This window comes from Lytechinus pictus, chromosome 13, assembly GCF_037042905.1.
Source record: "Lytechinus pictus isolate F3 Inbred chromosome 13, Lp3.0, whole genome shotgun sequence".
NCBI lineage: Eukaryota > Metazoa > Echinodermata > Echinoidea > Temnopleuroida > Toxopneustidae > Lytechinus > Lytechinus pictus.
The window spans coordinates 17,758,506-17,769,401 of NC_087257.1; the positions used below are offsets into that span (position 1 = coordinate 17,758,506).

General features: G+C 40.3%; 2 protein-coding genes across 2 annotated transcripts; both read right to left on the reverse strand.

Annotated features, from left to right (window-relative positions):
* Nucleotides 1-698: 698 nt before the first annotated feature.
* On the reverse strand, nt 699-1,928 carry LOC135156303 (galanin receptor 2a-like). Its single transcript, XM_064108254.1, has one exon. The coding sequence runs from the start codon at nt 1,926-1,928 to the stop codon at nt 699-701; it is 1,230 nt and encodes a 409-aa protein (XP_063964324.1).
* Nucleotides 1,929-3,940: 2,012 nt separating this feature from the next.
* On the reverse strand, nt 3,941-7,353 carry LOC129274596 (allatostatin-A receptor-like). The gene is made up of 2 exons (XM_064108185.1): nt 7,268-7,353; nt 3,941-6,939 (listed from the first exon to the last, which is right to left on the reverse strand). Exon 2 carries the CDS (start codon nt 6,935-6,937, stop codon nt 5,651-5,653), a length of 1,287 nt encoding a protein of 428 aa, XP_063964255.1. The 5' UTR covers nt 6,938-6,939; nt 7,268-7,353; the 3' UTR covers nt 3,941-5,650.
* Between the last annotated feature and the right edge of the window lie 3,543 nt (nt 7,354-10,896).

Below are 10,896 nucleotides of genomic sequence, written 5' to 3' on the forward strand. Positions count from 1 at the left end.
AAATTAAGCAATCCGTTTTGTCAAAACAGTGAAATATCTCAAACGTGTCATTTACACATGCGGTAGCCGTAAAGAGTCATTTTCCGGTAACATTGAATAAAAATGGGCAACTAATATTCAATTTAATGGAGAAATATTGTACGGAGGCATTCTACAGGTTCTTATCTTTGCTTAGAACATGAAAAAAACAAAATTTGTTTCATGACCAAAAACCAGTTTTGGCGCACTTTTGCTCTCTCCTGGCCCACTGTGCCGTATATGAAGACATAGGATAAATCGGCGGTGATTATGCACCATGCAATCCATTACTGTGTTTTAGAATACTTAAAATGAAAGTGTTGTTAGTTATTTAACTCCCGACAAAGAAGTTGTTATTAGATCACCCCTTGATGAAACATACTAAACAGAACTGATTATCAATTCCCCACGTTTCCGAATCATGCATGGAACATCCTGTCTGACTGGCAGAAAGTCCAATAACTCTTAAATTTACTTCTATTTTGGTATCATTTAAAGTTCTTCACTTCCACATCCCAAATGAGCTACCATGTACCTTGTAACTCAAGAGTACACTCTATCAAGACAACGCTTGTAGGGAATCTGAACGTTCTTTTCGTAATCAGATGTGCAACTTGTAGTTTTAGTCTTTATAGGAGATGACAGTCCCGATAGCGCTCCCGCATCCCCCTTTTATGGAGTCAAGCAACATTACTGGCAATGGTAGGCACTGTAGAAGTTTCCATTTTCTGCCCAAAGATTGGGACTTGTGACTTGATAGAAGAGCTTGAGAACAAATCTTTAAGAGCTTCACGGAACCGTGGATAACGGGCCGTGTAGATAACCGGATTGAGACAAGAGTTGAAGAAAGCCAAAACAACAAGAAATCGATGTAACGGACCATACAGATAAGATGTGGGTATTAGACCAAGGTTGAGCAACAGAAAGAAGATCTGATTAGGACCCCAACAGATGAAGAAGGTTAACAGGACGATCAGGAGCATGTTCACAACCCTTTTCTTCGCTATCAAAAGTTTGACCTGAGGACTACAAACGTTGATGTCTTTGCCCGTGTCGCCGAACCGTTTGTACTCTGCTCGCAGAACCATGACCGTCAGAGCTTGCGAAACAAACATGACCAAACCCGGTATCACAATCTTGTAGAAGAACAAGGCGATCCCGACGTCCGCCTGCAGTTGCTTTGAAGAATATCGCAATACGCATGTATTCTTGTCCTCATCGACGAAGGTCGTGAAAGACCACACGACCTGGAGGACGATCACTACTGCAGTGATGACGAAGATGTAGATCACTGTCAAGCGATTTGAAAAGATAGTTTTGAAGTGTAGAGGATAGGCTATGGCAACAAGGCGTTCAATGGACACAGCCGACAGGATGAAAACAGAAATAGTCACAGAGGTCCACATGACGGTGTTGACATAGACTATCTTGCAGTAGATCTGACCGACCCAGGTCGATGGGAGTTGCTTGATTGGTGGCAGGGGTATCAGGAATATGGAGGTCAGGAAATCAGCAATGGCCAAAGTTCCTATGAGGATATCGGTGGACTTCCGTTTGATCCCTCTCCTGAAAACAACCAGGATCACCAGGAAGTTTCCGATGATTCCTACAATCGCAGCAAGGAGTTGGATGATCGTCCACCATTTCCATTCAAGCGGGTACCACTCCCAAGAAACACTGGCTTGGGAATCCTCCACTCGGGTGCTTCTCAGACTGGATCCCGTGGCTTCGGCCAACGATAGGCCTACCTGAGAACCTGGATTCTCATCCAGGATCTCAATAAAATAACTCTGTGTTTCAAACTCAGCCCTGGACTCTGTAAAGAGAGATGATCCGGGGATAGTCCCAGGGAATGATGTAGGAAGTGTTTCTGAGAAATATGGTGATGTTTCCGCTTTATCTAGAGGCATCATTAGAATATGCTTAATATCAGTCCAGGGGCGAATTTAAGAGGATGTGATATGAATTTCTCCCGCAACTTCCCTGCTTTTGGGGCTGTTTTGAATACTGAACGAGGAAAACCTTGTATTTATAGGAACTACTTTAATTGGATGCCCCCAAAAGGCTCCACCCATAAACCAATAAACCTTTGGAGGAAGTCTTTATCTAATTTCATTCCAAATATTCAAAATCGTGTCCTTGCGACACTTTCATAAATTTACCCATTGACCTATAGGTCCATGGTTTACCATACAAATTTTCTCATCGCTCTACAACAGGGTGGTTGCAATACACACTACAAGTGAAAATACTCTAATTGCCATGATTCCGTCAGTCTTCATTTCTATTACTGTTTGAAGAAATCATCACTTCTTATTTTTCAATATGTCGCTTACATCGCAACTCCATTAAATGCATGCTTTGAACGAATTTCTAAGTTCGCCACGGACTCCATTTATTTTTATAAGGCTAAATTCACCCCGGTCCACTTTATGATCAGTGCATTTCAAAATCGAAATAAAAAGAACTGTTATGAAAAGTCTTTCACCAAGAAGACGTAAGAATTGTAACATTATTTGTATATGACATTTTCTCTTCAGTCTCTTATCAATTACTTCATTATCAAATCAATCAATCAGCCTATAGGTAAATTCCTCCCCCGTCCGCCATTCGGTTTTCCTAACTGAATTATATTCGATCCACTTTAACATTTTATTTCCTGAGTCTTATAAGTAAAATGTGAGTAAATAGAAATCTTACCCAATATTTTCCATTTTAACGAGAAGTGTTTTTGTCCTCTCCTTTCTATCAACGTGAAGCACGAACATAACACTTTTACCAACAATCGATCTCCAAATTCTTTCAACTATTCGTAGTTCGTCAGATCATGTAGTGTGGCTCGTTAGATTTATTCAATTAGGGAGCGGTTGAAGAGGTGGCTGCTTTTCTTTCAGGAGGTTTATTTTAATATCGGTCACCTCCTTTTTTGTAATGAATTTTAAGAATTCCTACACACGATGTCTAAATCAAAGAGTCATAATTATAGCCTAAATATACTTTACTTATGTACAGGCCAGGTGAGGCGTCCTGTAAGAAAAAAAATATTGTACTGCATGGATATACATTATGTTGTGACATTGCTACAGACCAATAGCGAGGGGAGGAGGTAGGGGACAGGAGGAGGTTTGATGGCCTATTTTTTTCTACTTGTAAGAAAATACCTCCCCCCCCCCCCCGCCTGACAAGTTTCGCTATTATGTACGCCACCGCTTTATACTTATAGGGCTGGGGCCCGGTTAAAGAGAAATCGAATTAAGGCATTCTATCAATAAGTCCTACTTTTTAAGGAAAAAGAGTAACGAGTAAAAATTGTGAATACACCCCATTCTCATCATTGATAAAAAAAGATAGTAAAACAAGTGTTTCGAAAGGACAAAATTCATTTAATTAATGATGTTAATTAATGGTGTATATTGGTTTCATCCATCAATTAATTGACCTTTAAGGAACAAAAGGGGAAAAGAGAAAATAAAACTAAATTGAATTTTCAGACTTTTCTTGGTAAAATCATTACCTTTCATTACTAATTTTATTTTGACACATTCAAACATAACTAAAACATATATGAATTAATACATCAGTAATAGTAACATCATCTTAAGATTAGCGACTCTGCTTCTGTGACACGCTTACTTGGAAAAGCTAAATAATATCGTTATGCGCTTGCGCATGCTCACTACATATATTTAGGCCGCAAATTACAGCGTCGGAGAACTTGCATCGCAAATCAGAAGATGTCTGATAGTAAGTTTTAATGCCCTAACTTCGAGGAAGCTTAGCCTCTCGATGGTAAGATTCAAACACTTATACTCTTCAAACCAATCAAACAAAATAAAAAGATATATAGTTTTGCCAAACAAGCACGTCCAAAATGAAAACAAGATAATTTAAGAGATAAAAAAGCAAACAAGTTACGAACATCTCGATCCCATACACCTCCATTTATTTCCACAACATTTACAATCAATATTCAATCTGAAATCTCTGAAACTTTGACTTACGTTTCACAAAAAATCCTCAAAAAATAATCGAAAAATGCACTCATAATATTTGAATTGTCTATCATTTAAATCGACCAAAAAAAACCCCACCATGTTTTTATTTTTACAGTGCAGTTTAGTGCAATCTATGACCACACAAGTACCCACGTTTTTAGAAGGATGTTTTGAATATTTTTTTTTTGATAGAAAAAGACCTTTACAAAATATATTTTTGTAATTAGGTATTAATAAAAGGGGCGACCATTATGTTTAGAGACTTGACTCCTTTGTCATTTTATGCAAATAAAAAAGTCATTATGACCAGTTGTATTTAATGCCATGGATACAAGTGTACTGTACTGTTGATATAATAGTGAGAAAAATCGTGTTAAGCGCAATAATAACAAAATAAACTATTAGAAAATAAAAAATCTAGAAAATGAATTACATGCTTCATGTAGGCCTATATAGATCAATTGTACATGTACAGTAGATACAAACAACCAAAATACCATAGATAATTTCGCTTGTTTCACGGGATTACTTGATAACCAATAATTAAACCTAGAATCAATAATAATTTTTACATTCATTCATTTCATCTAAACGTCATTAGCAAAATATTGGGTAATATATATATATTTCTCAACAAGACGTTGTGAAAATCGAACCAATTTTGTACATTTTCATACCACTATAGTAAAACACAGTAACACATGCAGTGAGTGAATACGACATGCACACTCTAAAACATCTCAACATCTTTATTAGCTGCAACCCAAATGCACACCATAAAGGTGTAAAATGTACTGTCTTGACCTTGTTGAAGGTGCCAATTTTAGCTTGTTCTTGTGAGTTTGATTCATATGTTTAATTCCGTTTAAATGTGAAGCAATATGAGTGTACTTCAATATTTTTTTTTTAAGTGGAAAAGTAGATCACAGAGATAAGATATACATTATAAACATAATAAACAATTTTAGCCAAAAGAGAGCGAAATTGTGGGGCATATGCTGTCAAGAAAAAAGTCATACACTCTCATGAACACCGTTGGTCATGGCTATACAACAGTACATGATAATGCAACTCCTATTATTATAGAAACATCTCTATGAATTTTATCTGTGGTGATACCGTACGCAATCCCAATAAAAGGCGTCCGAGGAAAACCGAAACCTAAAATTCAATGATTTATCATCACTTAATCACAAATACAAAAGACAAATTATCTTAAAAAGAAGTTTGTTATTTCTTGACCATTTTCTGTGAGTTAGGTATCAAATTAAAGAGCTGATACTGAACCTTTTACACACATGAATTTCTTTTTGAAATTCAGATACTCCCCGACAAGTGGACTTTGGTATCCTTTATTCAAATTGTTTTTATTCACTGTCTCATACAGGAATGAGGAATCTTCTGAGTTATACCAGATGAAAGAATAGATAATAAACTTTCAAATGAGACTGTAGGTAATCTGTTGTATTTGTTTGTGTATGTTAACTCATCGATAACTCTCGATTCGTTTATTTTTTTTCTAGGACGCAACTGTACAAATGATGTGGGTTGGGATCGCATGTCATAGCTACCCAGCCAATGATACAGTGTTGATTATAATTAATCAAGTAAAGTATAACTTCAAGTTAATGAAGTGTTTAAGCATCGTGCACTGAACTCATTGCAGTATCGGGATTGTCTGTTTCTGATTTGATTCCGAAAGCCGAGATTTTATCGCTACCTTTACGCGTCAGAACGCTTTTGACGGCAAGTCTAAATTCGGCATTGCTTATGGTGTAGATGATTGGGTTTGCACAAGAGTTGTAGAAGCCCATGACAGTGAAAATACGATTCAACGGACTGTAGAGATAGGCAGGACCAATGATCTGTGCGCTGTAGAGGAGGAACGATATTTGGCTAGGCGACCAGCACACCATGAATGTGATGACGACCAATAGCAGCATTCTGATGACTTTTCCTTTCGCATGGTGAGACTTCTCGGCATGGGTGGTTTTCACTTTGGAATCGTTCATCGACCTGAAGCGCTTCGCTTGTCGATGCAAGGTTACGATGATCATTGCTTGGGTGATTACCATGATGAACAGAGGACACATGTATTTGAAGATGACCTGGGACAGCCCTCCAAGAAGCCGAAAAGACGGCGGGTCTTTGGGCACCTGGCAGGTGTGGGTCGGTTCGTGCACCTTGATGAAGAAATAGAAGTAGGTTGCGTAATTGATGATACAGATCGTCCAGATGATAATGATGTAGATTGTTGTCCGTCGCATGGAGAAGATTCGCCGAAACGTGAACGGGTGAATGACGGCAACGTATCTTTCTACAGAAATGGCAGTTAAGGTGAAGATGGAAGCGGTCACGAAGAACCACATGAAGATCTGACCGTTGACCACTCGGCAGTAGACCTCACCAAGCCATGTTGAAGGGACGTACTTGACACGAGGGACGGGGACGATTGCTATCGAAGACAACAGATCAGCCACTGCCAGAGATCCGATCAAGATGTCGGTGGAGTTCTTGGAGACCCGACGATTGAAAACGACGAGGATTACGACTGAATTACCGATGATGCCAATTATGGCGGAATTCAGGCGGAGAATCGAATGCCAAGGCCAGGTCATCGGGTACCAGGCCCAGCTTTCAATAGAGACATCGGTGTTATCAGCAGCATGGTCAGTCACTTCATCCATCACTGTTGTCATGGTTGTGAAAGTGCCAGAGTCATATACGGTAGATTCCCGGTTTTCTGCGTCTGTTAAGTGGCTATCATCAAAGCTAGTATTTGGAGGAAGCACTCGTGAGGTGCTTATATGATGATGTAATGTACTTGTACTTGTCTGAACGTCAGCATAAGACCCGACGAAGAATGAAAATAAAAGACACGTGATAGTACATCCACGGAGCAGCATCCCCTTCAGATTCGTCATGTCTGCAACAGAATACAAAATTCATGACGAATCATTTTACCGATATTTATTAGAACTATTAACTAATCTATTCCCCCAAAAATTCTGATCTTTACCTTCGCTTAGCAGAAGCTAAAATGGTGAACGAGATTTCCCATTTTATATAGGTGTCGTTTGCTTACAACTTACACTTGCAAGATCACCCAAACTATGGTATGCAATAAACTTTCATATGCTTCATTTTCATTTTTTTCGTTTGTAGGCATACTATAAAAGGAAAACATGATCACACTCATCGAGAAACCACATTACTGTTACAAGATTCAGAGTTATATGAAGGGCATAACTTACCTTTGCTGTGAGGACTTCAAATTTCATGGAAATTCATGGAATTCACTTCAACGGTGGATCCTGCTGAAATAACCGAAGTTCAGTCTGACAAATTTGACGTTGTGCTTCCACTTTCATACGCGAAAGGCACCATAGATAGGACAAGTTTGATAAAGTTCTATCTTGGTAACCTAATCGGATTACCCCACTCATCCCATCATTAGACATATAAACCATGATACTCTGCAATTGGCCTGTGCTCAGGCAACTAAGAATCTTCTGTCATGCTTCTATTTTTTTGGTGTTGGTTATATTATAGTAAAGAGTTAAGACTATACACGAGAAAAGACGAGTATGGTTCATCAAATTTGTTTAACATGTTTACTATAAAAATACATAGCTCTGGTGCCTAAATTCCTTAACATATGGACGCTTTCTTGAGTTCACTTCCTCTTGTTCTACAAAGAAGATTTGGATGTTGAATGTTTGAATTCATAATAGTTACGCTATATTCTATCTATTGCCAAACGAAAAACAAGTTCTGATCCCTTGTAATCGGCTTAATTCCGGGTGTCAGGAAGGCCTTCTGGCAAATGAATTATTTTCTTTGCAATGCTAATACATGGCTGGCAATGCTGGCAAGGAACAAAAATATACATTTGCCCTGCATCTTTGGAGAAAAAAAAAATGAAACTATTTGTGTCAGTTTCTTTATTAGATCGAGATGCTCTTAAAACGGAAATAGTTTCTTACTCTTAAAAGATCACTTATACTGCACTTTTTAAGTTCACATTCAGCTAACTTATTTTCCATGGCCATAAACGGGGGGGGGGGGGGGTGGTGAGGCAGTTTCCTCTAAGACCAAGATATATTAACCACTTGCTTCTGAATAGAAAATGTTCATAAAAATTAAAAATGTGATCATCTTTGTTAAAATGGGGAAAATGCTAAATAAAAAGGGCGTATCGCAAAGGCATCATTACGCCATCGATATGTTGCCTTTTGCATGTTTGGTCCAAATTGACTTTGGGCCTTATCACATGTGAATTCTGACTCGTCATTGTAATTCGTCTTTAGAATCATCGGACCTTTCACACGCTCACTCGAAAACTGTGCTGTGATTGAATGGAACTTAACAGGAATTCACCTCCGGAGTAGAATTTGAATTCGTGATTGTGATTAGCATTCGTGATTCTATTTATGTTCTGGTTTGGTTCCACACGTGCTAAAAATTCGTAATTAGCCTTATTTTTCACTGGAATGATCATTCAAATTACCATTTTTTTAACCTTTGACTAAAGGGCGGAAAAAAGTACGCAATGTGCAAATTTCTTAGGGGTTGTTTTTGACCAACACTTAACATGGAATGAACATATACTAGTCATATAAAATAGAATATCAAGGAATATTAGTGTCATTAGCAAACTGCGCAATTTCTTGCCACAGTATATTTTGAATTTACTTTATAACTCGATGATTTTGGCATATTTAATGTTGTAACACTGCCTGGGCGAGCACTTATCCCACCAGACTCCCTGGATTGGTAAAATTACAAACGAAGGTTGTTAGAATATATTGCATGTCTGATTTTAATGCTCCCTAAAAACCACTTAAAAAAAAACTTGATTTCCTTAATAATAGAATCAATATTGTATCGCATAAATGGTGTTTAAACATAGACGAAATAAAGTGTCGTATAATCTTGCCTCTATGATAAAATTTAAAATATTAATGCACAGTTGAAACAACATCCTGAAAATTATCATGTAAAGAACGTAAAAATACAACATCTTCATTTTCTTATGAATTCAAAGGAATTTATTTTATTTTGGAATTCTATTCCCCGTAACATCAAACGGATTTCATTTTTTTTCTCTTGGCCTGTTCTAGAGGATTCTAAAACCTACTACTGTTCTGCTCTTTCCACAGCTGTGAACATAGCTGATTCAGCATCTACTGGATAAAGACAAACGGTACAGGAACCCATTTATGTTCAAAGCTTTTGTGTTCAAACCTGCCTAGCTACCACCATGCCTACCGTATCCTGCCCAATTCCAGGCTTCAACTACTACCCTGCTAACGACCCACTCCACAATTCATGCCTCTGCTGGGACAGGGTCTGCTGCCAAGATAGAGAAGGTCAAGAGGCCCACCATAGTTGCTGCCGGTACTAGCGAGGACTGGGCTTACTTCACTTCTCGATGGTCCGATTATGTGGAGGCTACCAAGATTTCTGGCAAGGACAAGGTCGTGCAACTCCTTGAATGTTGCGATGAGCCTCTTCGCAAGGACCTTATAAGATCCTCTGGTGTCAGCCTCACCACCAAGTCTGAAGCAGAGTTGCTGGCGGCCATCAAGAGGCTCGCTGTGCGTGAGGAAAACACCATGGTGGCTCGAGTGGCGCTACATACCATGCGTCAGGACCGGGATGAGACAGTCCGCAGCTTCGGGGCCCGCTTGCGTGGTCAAGCAGGGATCTGTAAGTTCATCATTAAGTGCCCTGGTTGCTCTATGGATGTCAACTACACTGATGAGATACTGCAGGATGCCCTGACCAGGGGAATCGCTGACCCCGAGATTCAGCTCGACCTCTTGGGGGACAAGAACCAGACCATGGACTTAGAAGATGTCTTCCAGTTCATCGAGGCGAAGGAGGCCGGCAAGCGTTCTGCTTCATCCCTCCTGGACTCTCACGTCGTGAACTCCGCTAGCAGCTCATATCGGAAAACCAAGCAAATGCACCTCAAGGAAGACTTGTGTAACTACTGTGGCAAGAAGGGACATGGACGGGTGCCCCTGCTCGCGTCCGTAAGACACAATGCGATGCCTATGGACACAAATGCAGGCACTGTGATAGATTCCACCACATGGAGAACGTATGCCGAAGCTGGGACAAACCAAAACGTCTCCCTCCGGTGACCCCTGAGGGACAGAAGAATGCTCTATTTGACTCCTTTTGCTCTTTTCATGGCTATGATCACTCCTGCGGAGGCCATGGCATTCCCCTTGATCATCACGTTTATGATAGCCTTAACCAAGCATGGATCAGAAGGAAGTTTTCCCCGCAACCCTTTGTAGATGTGACTGCTCTGGTTGTCCCTGATGACTACGAAGCTCTTGGATTTCGGCTCTCCTCCCCTATGATGCCTCAATCTACCCCTGCTATGGCTGACACCGGGTGCCAGAGCTGCTTGGCCGGCATGAAGATAGTTCGCCGCCTTGGATTACGTCAACGGGACCTCATCCCTGTCAGTATGAAGATGCGGACTGCCACTAAAGGGGGCGTCAGGATTCTTTGGGCCATTCCATTGTGTCTGTCTGGCACGGGTGCCCGAGGCCGTACCGTCCGGACGAGACAGCTTACCTACGTCACAGACAGTTCTGATCAGCTCTTCCTCAGCCGGGAAGCATGTGTTGGCCTTGGAATCATCTCAGATAGTTTCCCACAACTGGGTGCGACACGAGACCCGCCCCTGCCGAACACGGCTGCAGTCCTTGAGGTGCCTCATACAAGACGTGCCTGCCACTGCCCTCAACGTAGATTGCCCCCACCGCCTCCCGCCTCACTACCTTTCCCAGCAACTGAGGACAACCGTGCCAAGCTCCAGCAATACCTCCTTGATTATTACAAGAGTAGTACGTTCAACACT

What these genes read in the sequence shown, in the direction of transcription:
- LOC135156303 (XM_064108254.1), bottom strand. Translation starts at nt 1,928, where the DNA reads ATGCCTCTAGATAAAGCGGAAACATCACCATATTTCTCAGAAACACTT.
- LOC129274596 (XM_064108185.1), bottom strand. Translation starts at nt 6,937, where the DNA reads ATGACGAATCTGAAGGGGATGCTGCTCCGTGGATGTACTATCACGTGT.